General features: G+C 32.3%; 1 protein-coding gene across 4 annotated transcripts; it reads left to right on the top strand.

Annotated features, from left to right (window-relative positions):
• The first annotated feature begins 253 nt into the window (after positions 1–253).
• Positions 254–11291, top strand: KFase (kynurenine formamidase). 4 transcript variants are annotated; one of them, XM_085947124.1, is made up of 6 exons: positions 254–504; positions 2053–2154; positions 4658–4790; positions 6253–6354; positions 8668–8881; positions 10785–11291. In XM_085947124.1, exons 3-6 carry the CDS (start codon positions 4679–4681, stop codon positions 11248–11250), a joined length of 894 nt encoding a protein of 297 aa, XP_085803250.1. In that variant the 5' UTR covers positions 254–504; positions 2053–2154; positions 4658–4678; the 3' UTR covers positions 11251–11291. The 4 variants fall into 4 exon arrangements, with proteins under 4 accessions (XP_085803250.1, XP_085803249.1, XP_085803251.1 ...); XM_085947123.1 differs by lacking the exon at positions 2053–2154; XM_085947125.1 differs by lacking the exon at positions 2053–2154 and having other exon boundaries at positions 254–786.
• The last annotated feature ends 1298 nt before the right edge of the window (positions 11292–12589 follow it).

Genomic DNA, 12589 nt, shown 5'->3' with positions numbered 1-12589 from the left:
TCACCCGGCGAAAGGAATAAAATAAAGCGGGCGTGTCGCAAATCGCAACTGCTCAAACCGGAGCGAATATCAACCAACACACACGCTGTTTTACCTTTGGAATTATGAATTTTATTTTATTTATTTAATTTTTGTTTTACCGGTAAGTACGGAGTTCACCGGTGGACTCCCAGCTTAATAATATTATGCTATAAGGTTTCGGTACCTACCTAGTTCATTATTTATTAATTTATTTACGTGTCCAAAAGCTATCAGTATCGGTTCGACCAATGTCAGCATAAGGACATGTTTACACGTTCACAAGCTGTATTAATAATAAATTATCATCGTTTTATCACATAAATTCTACAAAGTAATTGGGTACCTATCGATATTGCAAATAGGCAGTCGGAATTTAATAATACTTTTGTCTTTTGCTAAATTATTATCATGTGCAGTGGTTAATTAAAATAATATATTGTGTTCATCGGCGTTAATTCTCTAGTTTTCTTTATTAGTGAAAAGGTAACTAATATAACCACAATATTTTAAAAAAATAGCTTGTTTTTTATAGTTAAAAACTTGTTTTAAACTGACTCTAGAATATAAATATCCCACCTACTCGCCTGGCTCTGTTGAAATGAATATTATATTGTATACTAATGACTACCAGGGCCGCACTTTTCATAGGATTAAGTAGGTGGTGCATAATTAGTTTGTACAATAAAATTGTGCGGTTTCTAAATACTAAGCCCAATAATTCTATGCACCTTTCCAAACGTTGATTTCTGTGTGAATTTGCTACAAGTAGGTATACTGATACATTGAAATAACTGCTATGTTGATAGGTGATTTTCCACATTGCGACGAATTATTAAATAATTATGCATTTCACTTGCATTGGTGTCAATATATTTTGAATTATATTATATTTTGGTCTTCATACAATGTTTTTGAAAAAAAACCTACCCTTTTTTGTTAATGAACCTATCGATCTGAAACCTTCACTAATAGGGTGACCAAGGGGCGGATTACCACTCTTATAGGCTTTATCATGAATATAATTTATTTCAGCATTAAATTAAATAGTTTTATGGCTAAATTATGATATTATAAAATAATATGTACATGCCGGAATACGAATAAGGTACGCAAGTCAGTGATATTCCATAATGTCATATAGCTATAGGTAGGTATTTGTGTTGTTTCAATATTCAATTGCTAAAAACATCAATAAAAAAATTGTTGATAAGTAAGTCGCCTACCCATTATTATCAACGTATCAATGCCAAATATGGTCTAATTCAGGCCTCGGCAACAATTTTGGATGAAGGGCCACATTAGGAATATGAAATGAACGGCGGGCCGCAAATAAAATACTATTTTTAGAGATACTTACATTATTTATTATCATGAAAAAGGAATTTCAACATAAAAAAATAGATGATTCTCTAATAGCCAACAACTTAATAATAAGAATGAAACGTTTTACATTTTTCAACATTTGTTCATTCATCATCAGTGATCCAGCTTGATCGTAAATAGTTTTTATTGAGAATCATAATTGAAAATGTTTGTTCGTGTACGTTGACCCAAAAATAACCAACATTTTTCGAGTTCTTTGAATTTGGCGAAAAAGGCATTAAAATACAGAAAAAAGTAAACTCTTTTCAGAAATACGATCAAAGCTCGCGGGCCCCACAGAAATACTTGGCGGGTCGTAGGTAGTTTGCCCTGGCCTGGTCTAATTTAACATGATTGGAAGATCATTATAATAATAAATAGTGTATACAAATAAACGTCACATCTCAAATCAGTGCACATAACCATTCGGCGAAATGCTACTCGAAAAAAATGTCAATGATTTTCTGCCATCTGCATGGGTACAAATATTTTTAGTCTATAATCACCAAAACAGTGCATCTATATCCATCATAAGATGACAAACCCACCTTCATATTATTACCAATTTTTATTTAGATCTTTATATGGAAATCCGATGTTTCGGACATATCAATATTATTAATAGATCCTGCAATGAGTTCGATTCACAGGAAAAATTATTTATTTCAGAGACTGGGCTAAAGCCAGTGACGTCCCGTGGGGGTAGGCAGATTGAGCGTCGCTTGGGGGCGGCAGTTACTCGAAGGGCGGCAAATCTAGGAGAATCATTTGGTATATATAGAAATACCTACCTAAACTAGTAATAACGAAAACAAAAAGTATTAATTACCATAAAATGTTTAACAGGAGTTTAATTTTTTGTCGGGTTCGCGATGTCTAGTATAGATACTTCTTTCGACGTCCTCGGTAACCAGAAATGACCTGTGCAGATTTGAGAATAATTACAGTCTGACTTATTAACCAGTGCGTCGCAGGGCTCGAAATGGACTGGAACGCCGTTCCGGGTCGTAAAATCGGCAACATTGTCGTTCCGTCTCATGGAAAAAATAATTTTACCATTTGAGCTAGAATGGCCATAATATAACAAAAAATCACACACTCATTTTTATAAAACACATAAAATTAGATAACTATGTTAATATTTTCATAAAAATACCGAGCGCTCCGGTTCGTAAAATTCTCCATTTCGAGTGCTGGTGCGTCGTAATTCCTCAAGACAGTAAATTAATGTATCACAAAATTGACATGTAAGAAACCACTAAATTACTAACGTCAAAAAAATCCCCACTCTTAGCGAAAAATATATATAAATTTAATTTTGTATGTTTTAGTGGTAGATAGGTATATATTTTGTTAGTAATGTATCCATACAACACATTTCTTAGATATTGGAATCATGAAAGGATGTTACAAAATACTGTGGTGGCTTTTTGGCACTGCCTAGGGACGTCACTGGCTAAAGCCCAGAATAACCGGGTAGGTATCTACCGAAATATGAAAATAATTTTCTACTAAAATACATATAAAAAAGTAATGCCCAACCGCGATTCGAACTTGGGCTAGAAAATTGTAGTGTCTCGGTAGTTCAGTGTTTTGTCGAAGGAACCGTTTTGCATTAAATCCAGCACGAAAAAATGAATACGAAAATACATCACTGTAAATATGTCAAGATTTAATACCTATAGCCTCAGGTTTTGACATTGTGCGTGTGTTTTTTAAAATACGTTTGTAATCGTTTGTATTTGTTGTATGCTTGGAATATACCAAGATAGTTAAAGTCTTTGTTAGATTGTATTTGTGTTATAGCTCGTTACGTATTACTGGGATTGGTACGTGCAGTCTGGTTAACCAAGTTTATAAATTATATTTTTTATAGGATATAAAATAATTAAGTAATTATTTAAATATGTTAATAGGAAATTATTTTTAATAAGAACGTAGGCTTTAAATAATCGCCCAGTATGGAGTCTTCGCCACTGCGCTGGCTTCCTCGTGAGACATTGGAAAACAACTTTCTCGTAAACTGGTTAAGAAAATAAAAATAGGTATTGTTAATGCTTCCCTTCAACATTTCAATGAAATCATATTATTAATTAATTCATATGTTAAGTGTACACATTTTAAACATAGTAATGGACAAAAAATATTTTAATATCTATATAGTATTGGTTAAAATCGGTTATTTTATCATAGGTCACCGACCTTTTCGTTATTAATATAATATGTATAATAAAATGTAAACTATTTTTTTATTAATGTAATAAGTAGTTAAAAAATTAACATTAGCAATATAAAGGAAACAATTTATAAGGGAGCAAATAAGAGGAAGTTTTATTAATGTGATAGATATCACCAAACCTCTGAAGTAGTTGCAAATGGGCTGGAGACATCGCTCATCAAGTGGATAACTGACAAACAAATAGTCATACACAGTGGCGGTTTTAAGAACATAGAGTTCCAAACGCTGACTGATCTTGAGACCCCTCAGATTAGTTAGGCCGAGTTAAATGTATTGCATTTAATCTATTTGCATAACGTATAGATAGGCCAAACGACATTACCTGGAGCTCTACAACCTCCTCCAAGAAGAATGTACCTCTGCATTCATTGGTAGACTTCAATAGGCGGGCCATGTAGCAAGAATGGACAGTGCCCGGCCGCCGAGTGACACCCTGGATACCAGACCGGACAGTCGGAGGTCAACTTACAGGCCCAGATTCCGGTGGTTGGATGGTGTCAACATGGATGCTAAAGCGGCCGTTGCAGGCACCTGAAAGACATTGACTGAGGATAGGAGGAGATTGAGGAACTTCTTGGAGGAGGGGTTGATAAGCCACTGATGATAATGATAATATATAGATGAACCAAAAAATGGATTGCAAAATGGGGCCATGTGCAGTGCCCGTAAATTTTATAGGTAATCGACATTCAGCAGTGGATTTATCCCAACTAATGATTTTTTCAATGACATTTGAAAAAAGGAATCAAATTAATTTTGCATATAAAGTCAATTTCTGCAAATTGTATATTGTAATAAATTGTAAGTTATAACTTTGTACAATGAAACAATGATAACAATAATAAATGATTTAATTACTCTTTAATTACATATTTAATTGTGATAACTATATTTGCATTTTTGATAATTGTACGTCTTTACTCTATCGTCACTATAAACAGTCTGTAGTTGATTTTGTAATCCTTTTGAAAAACATTTCCATAACAACATAATTTAATTAGGTACCTACTGATTAATTTATACATTTTGTTTTAGACATTTACATCCAGCACCACCATGTCCAGGAAAAAGTTAGATTTAGAAAAAGAATTCTCTCCTAGTATGTGGTCGAAAAGATTTCAAAATCGGGACGACGTGTTGAAACACCACATCGAACACACAGAGCGTGGTGAGTCAACTTACTCTTACATCTTAATCAGTCATTGAAGTATTGTGAATGCCCATATACCAATCAAATCTCACATTTTCTTTAATCCACTTTACTTAATAATATGTCAATCAAATAATAATTATTGTCAATGCTGAAAGTTGTGTACATAATGAATTCTTTCAGTAGACACATTTTGAAATCCCCCTTTTTTTATAAATTGCAAGACATTTAGAGGCCATCCATGGACTGAAACCGTATGCGGTTTAGATCCGTGTGCTATACTAAACTTATGATTTTTGTTCATGAAAATATATTTTCACTAAATTTGTAAGTGTAAGTGTATGGTATAAACGAATACGATCAGATGCTTATAATATAGTTTGTGAAAATATATTTCCATGAATAGAAAAGATAAGCTTAGTATGGCACACGGTTCGAAACCGCATACGGTTTCTGTCCATGGATGGCCTATTATTTGTCATAATTTTTTTATGTCAGTACAGTTAGTAAAAAATTCAAGCAGTTTTATTTTTCCAGTCACAGGACAGATTAAACGACCTACGTTCCCTGTAATTTTTCTATTGTGTATGCGAATCATAACCTCATCAGTAGTAAACTTTGTACAAAAAAATATATGCGCAAATATTTATGTACCTACCATTTTTTGCATAGATAAATGAACTCATCAAATTATTATGCTGCAAAAGAAAGTACCTGCTTAACAAGGATGTAATTATTGTGAAGAATAATAGAATAATGTGATAATATGCGTAGGTAAATGTTCAGTATATTCATGAAAATCAAAAATCTGGTACTCATCGCATACTACTTTATACAAAACGTCTATGTGCGGAGGGATTGGAAACATTAATGTGGACAAATTTCTAAAAGTGTGCACATGCACAACTAGAAGAAACGTTGCCTGCGACCCATGGCTTCATAGACTCTACCAACTTAGCCACCATGAGTGCTATAAAAAGTATGTGAGACAAACATATTCAAACACTAGACACCAATACTACAGCAGACGAATAAACTAGGAAAAGGATAAAACCATCATCGGTAGATTGTCATTCACATGTATTTCACTTGTTTTTTTGTCTCTGGTAGGTTGGTCGCAATTCGCTTATCTTTTTCTATCTTGAGAAACGCATAATTCTTTATGATCAAACTTTAAAACCATCATCCGTAGATTGTCATTCACATATATTTCTTTTCAAACATACAGCTTTCTGCAGTAGGTTGGTAGCAATTCTCTAATCTTTTTCTATCTTGAGAAACGCATAATTCATCATCGCGTGTGCTTCTGTGTATTTTAAACTTGTCGAATAGACCGCAATAATGTTTCCAGTGGAGATGTAATATAAATAAACAACATCGTTTTTGTGTTATCATATTATCGCACCAGCAAGGAGTCTTCGCCACTGTGTGTAATTTTTTAACTAATATAATTAATATACCTATAGTCATGTCTTTACAGAGAGCAAAGAAGTATTGAACCATTTACAATACGAATTAAACATTCCTTATGGTGATTCTGAGGGAGAGAAGTTCGATGTACTTGGAACGGACCTATCGGATGGTATGAATATTATTTATATAGAAACAAACCACACTTACGACCATATGCATAGTACATATTATTTCTTATGTGAATAAGTAGGCTTATGCATTATTTGGAACGGAAAAAGGTGAATGTGACAATAACATAATAGCATTTATCATGCCCACCGAATGGATAATTTCGAAATTTCAGAAAAAAATATTTTCAAGTGGGTATTGAAAATAATGAATTCAAAGGAAATAATCAAATCCGTCCTGTGTAATTTATACACACTAGAAGAAATCGCATCTAAGTTCAAGATTAAATTGTTCCATGTAACGTAAAGCCCATTTATTTACATCATCAGTATGACTATGAATAGGGTTCTTAAGGGCCCGCTGAAGAGCCCGCCGTTCAAATATAATTCAGTATAAAAAGGACCTCGGCGTCGTAACTACGTCAATTTAAATCGATCTTTTCGCAAAAATCACTAATCATCGGAGATTTTATTTCAAGAAATATTATTATTATTACTGATAATTTCTGCCGCGCGGAGAATTATTATTATTTTATGAACACCTGCGAGATGAAGCCGATCAGAAAACAGGGCTGTCAAAATAATATTAAGCATTCATATTTTTTAAATGTTAATTTCATAATGGTTTTTAATCAAACCTGTGCAAGTACGTACTGATAACTTGGGTGGATTTTGTAGCAAACATACTATTGATATATATACAGGTATATTATTATTATAACCCAATTCAAATTGAACATAGGTTGATACTCAAATACTATTATAGTATGTTTATGATTTCGAGAAAATAATACGATGGTATAATTAATCCATATCAATTATTTGAAAACATTACATTCGCACTTTGCACAAAATTACAAACACATTCGAAGTTTGCCGCACACGTACAGACCACGTGATATTTGTTTACGCAAAATCGTCGCTTTTCAAAATGGCGAATTTGATTACCAGATTTTACTGCGATGAATCAGTATGTTCCTTTTTGTCTTTTTTTATTCGTAGGTTTGTTTACTATGTACACCGAGAAATTTCCATTTATAAACTCGGAAACGATTTTTACAGAAGAGTTTTGGAATATAATGCAACCAAAACTGGAAAAAATTCTATCATGGGTGTTGACTTCCTGAATTAGCTAACCCCAGGTCCATGCCACTACGTGAACCACAGTGGATATTAAGCCATTTCCACACTGGCAACAAGTTGCTGGCAACCTCATTAAATTTTACGATACTTACCATAATTGCTTAAGAAATTTTACAATAATTATCGTAAAATCTAACGAGGTTGCCAGCAAATTAACTTGTTGCCAGTGTGGACCCGGCATTAGATGCACAAAACTTAAATAATATATATTATAAATAAAAATTTAAAATTATAAATATATATTATGATTTATGTCTTCGACAGCCCTGATGAAATAAATGTGAAATATGAGTCGGATCAGTCACAGAGCAAATTTATTAACACAAACAACTTTGACACGACCTTTTTATATTAACTAGTAGACCAGATATTATGGACCACATGTTAAAAAATCATATTTTCAATTCTCAAGGCCAATTCTGTAGAACGTCCTCTTAAGCCACTGCTTTATAGTTTGAATTGGTTCAAAAATTGACACCATCAAGAAGTTGCTAACTTTTTTTTGAGGAATAGGAATTTGATACGTCCATTTCTTGTCGGAAGTTATTGTTTCAACAAAAAATCGGTGTGGGTACTTATGTAATGTACGTTAGAAGTTATACTTCTTTGGCGTAAGAAAACAAAAACAAAACTTGTGATAAACTAGATTCTTTGACTAGCTCTTATACTTATCTTGTTAAATTACACACTCAATAAAAAGGACCGCTTATTGGAACACCGTTGGTTTATTTCTATACACTTTAACTTATATTACTAACTGACGTTTAATCGTTTTTTTACGTAAGGAATTGCAAATGGCCGACAATAATAAATTCGCAGCCTAGGCAACGGAACAATTCTAAGCTATAATATTATACTGTATAATCGTCACGATTGCAGTATCATACTGTGGCGTAAATGTAGTGCTTTCGGCTGATAACCGAACAATCGGTGGTTCAAATCCAATCGAGTGCGTTTTTTTTCAATTATGTGTTACATGGCACACGCCAAAAATACACTCTGATCTGATTTCCCAAACGTGCAAAAAGAAGTATAACTTCAAAAAACTCACCTACTGTTTGACAATCTGAAACAACCGATTTAATTATAATGGAATTAAGATACGAAGAATTCACTCCTTTGCCCTTATTTCATGAAACTATTTAGATGTTGATGCTGTTTATGATTTCCAGATGCTCCAATTCTCGCTTTTGTCCACGGCGGATTCTGGCAAGAGTTGTCCAGGCAGCAATCTCGATACCCAGCCGGTCCACTTTACAAAGCCGGAATTAAAACAATAATTATTGGATACGACTTATGTCCAAAGGTATCCTTGGCAACAATAGTGAAGGAAATTACAAAGGCAGTACAGGCGGTGTTCACATATGCACAGAAGAAAAATTCAAGGTAAACCATTCAAATATATTTCTTTTTAATTATAAACATGTCGAAATTAGAACAAAACTTTCTAGTTGAGCAATTATGAAATTACTTGTGAATGAGACACAATATTATTTTAATCAATCAGCTCATTGATAATAATTGGTAAACTACCGTTTTTACTCCAAGACCAGTTATTAATTAATTGTAGACACTTATTGTTCGAAATGGAACTTCTACGTTGGCTATATAGCAGTATATTAACACGTGTCAATACAGAATGCATCGGATAATTAGTCATAGAAACATTTAGCAACCATCTCCAAATGTTTTACTTATTGACATAAATAGAATTTTCACTTGGTGCAGCTGATATAGGTACATTAAAAATGCTTTTTTGAAGTTGCTCAACCCATTGGATTCATTATTAAAACCTTTTTGATAACAGGCTAAAACTAATCAGTGTCATATATTCAAACAATGAAGTGCTTACTTTGAAAGTTGAGCTTGTTTAGGTTTAAACAAAGCAACCAATACACCAGTTACTATTGAAGAGAATTTTTATTGCAGCCATATTAATGACAACATAAATCTTGAGAAATTTAGTTGTAATAAAATTATCATATTATCTATTTTTTATTTTTTATTTTATTGTTGTCATATTAATGACAACATAAATCTTGAGAAATTTAGTTGTAATAAAATTATCATATTATCTATTTTTTATTTTTTATTTTATTGTTGTCATATTAATGACAACATAAATCTTGAGAAATTTAGTTGTAATAAAATTATCATATTATCTATTTTTTATTTTTTATTTTATTGTTGTCATATTAATGACAACATAAATCTTGAGAAATTTAGTTGTAATAAAATTATCATATTATCTATTTTTTATTTTTTATTTTATTGTTGTCATATTAATGACAACATAAATCTTGAGAAATTTAGTTGTAATAAAATTATCATATTATCTATTTTTTATTTTTTATTTTATTGTTGTCATATTAATGACAACATAAATCTTGAGAAATTTAGTTGTAATAAAATTATCATATTATCTATTTTTTATTTTTTATTTTATTGTTGTCATATTAATGACAACATAAATCTTGAGAAATTTAGTTGTAATAAAATTATCATATTATCTATTTTTTATTTTTTATTTTATTGTTGTCATATTAATGACAACATAAATCTTGAGAAATTTAGTTGTAATAAAATTATCATATTATCTATTTTTTATTTTTTATTTTATTGTTGTCATATTAATGACAACATAAATCTTGAGAAATTTAGTTGTAATAAAATTATCATATTATCTATTTTTTATTTTTTATTTTATTGTTGTCATATTAATGACAACATAAATCTTGAGAAATTTAGTTGTAATAAAATTATCATATTATCTATTTTTTATTTTTTATTTTATTGTTGTCATATTAATGACAACATAAATCTTGAGAAATTTAGTTGTAATAAAATTATCATATTATCTATTTTTTAATAAATACTACTAACCCTGCTGGTAGACATTTCGTGTCAGCAGGCAAGTTATGCGTCACTTAAGGCAAGGCATTATATGGGGGTGGCAGATTACGGAACAAATATGATTAATTTAAAATTTGATGGAAGAATCCAAAATTTTCTCCTACAATACTAATATTCAGTAAATATTTGTAGAGTTGTGAATCGGTAGGTTCAAGATTTTCCAATATAGTTATGAAATGTTCAGCCAAACAAAAAAAGTTGGAAATCACTACCTTAGACCAAAACACATTAATCAAAATAATAACATGAATTCAACAGAGATGTGGTATTAAAATCTGCAATCATTTTCCCACATACAGCTTTGTTTAACCAATGTTTTTTATTGTGTATGTTCTCTTTGTTGGGGTTTTCATATATTTTTTTGTAAATCTTTCAGAGGTCTATTCTTTGCTGGACACTCCGCCGGTGCACATCTGATAGCCAAAGTACTAGGAAACAAACAGTTCATCAATTCTATCATAGCCAGTGATACTTTCAAAGGCGCCATTCTAATATCTGGAGTATACGACTTGACCGGAATCGTGAGCACATCTATCAACGATCCTTTGCACCTCTCAGTCGAGGAGGCAAAATTACTATCTCCTCATTACGACAGCTATTTCCATTTGAAACCTGCCAAATTCCGAACGTACATCCTCGTGGGAGAACATGACAGCTTCACATTTTGTAATCAATCGAGAGACTTTTACGACATGCTGATGGAAAGCGGTGAAGAAAAGAATGTGCACTTTGAAATAAAAGATAATCTTGATCATTTTGATATCATGGAGATTGTTACGAATAATGATAATTATTTGAAAAATATTATTGCAAATGATTTACTGAAACATGCTGCCATGTAAAGGATAAAACAATTTATATACATATAAACAGAAGTTTCTTACGAGATGTTTTTCATTAAATTTTTATTGATAGAGTAAAATGATATTCAGTGGGCCGGCCGCATGAAAACAGGCTGATGGCCACGGGTCGCCCATATCTGATTTATTATATACAGTCAAACTTGGTTATTACGAGGAAAATGGGACCGACTGAATTTTCTCATTATAAGCGGTACTCGTTATATCAGAGAATAGGTATTTTTAAATGAGCGGTCACATAACAAAAGTCGAAAATAAAATTCTGAAAAACAACATAAAAATCCCCGAAACAAGCATGGCCTTCATAAACTATAAAAGAAGTTATTTATTGTAATGAACGCTGGTAGGTACCTACGGACTTCAGAAACCGTAAATTTTTCAACCATGTGCGTGGATACTTTTTTATTATTGTCGGCGAAAACAACAATTAGACACCTAACTAGTGTCATAAACTTAATCCGTCCCCCGGCGGCATCCTGTCCGATCAGATTTTATTGCTTAGGGTCTTATATCCGATAAGTTGCTCATTATAACAGTGATGAAGAAAATCATACCAATGTCAACGAATGTTTCCTCATTACATCTGAGATCTCACCATGTCCAAGATCGTAATAACCGAGTTCGACTGTATGTATTTATATTGCGTGTTATTAGTTTATCACGATTAAATATTCTCAATTTGTTAGCTAAAGACCGAAATTTTTAACGTGAGGCCTGATGGCGGCGCTCGTGTCGTATCTTGTCTATGGTTTTCGATTTTGAAGTATTGTAAGTACTGAAATGCGAGAGGAGGGGTCTAGTTCTCCAAGCCGCCGCCCATCACCGTAAACTTTTCGCACTGTACCTTAACGCTTTCGCTGCTGAATAGATAATGAGATTTTAATTGCCCCCTTTAAAATGCACGTTAATTACATCGATCGGCCGCCTGGTCATTACGCACCGTGTGCGTCTTCCGCGTCCAAAGTATTAAGGACTTACTTGTGTGATTGGTTGAATAACAACTTACAGATCATTATAATCTCCACCGGTATTTCAATATTTGAAATACTCTAAATTGTGTACTACTGTCATTTGATTTTCTGTAAAGAGGTTATACAACAATGTAATTTTAGTGTTTTTGTCAGTAAGCATTATAAATCTGTTGGTAGAGACATTTACTAATATTTCCATATTTCCAACATCAATAATTCATTTGTAGTGACAATACAGCTTGATCTGAAGATAAACTATTTACCTACATATATTATGCCCAATCCACACTTTCTCCGAGCTACTCAGCGAGACTTTCCTGAGGTAAGAGAGGCAGAGTGATACTATTCGG

The sequence above is a fragment of the Rhyacophila brunnea genome, unplaced genomic scaffold (assembly GCF_057557595.1).
Source record: "Rhyacophila brunnea isolate RB1 unplaced genomic scaffold, BYU_Rbru_1.0 scaffold_2, whole genome shotgun sequence".
In the NCBI taxonomy this organism is placed as follows: Eukaryota; Metazoa; Arthropoda; class Insecta; order Trichoptera; family Rhyacophilidae; genus Rhyacophila; species Rhyacophila brunnea.
This window is presented reverse-complemented; position numbering and strand designations above follow the sequence as displayed.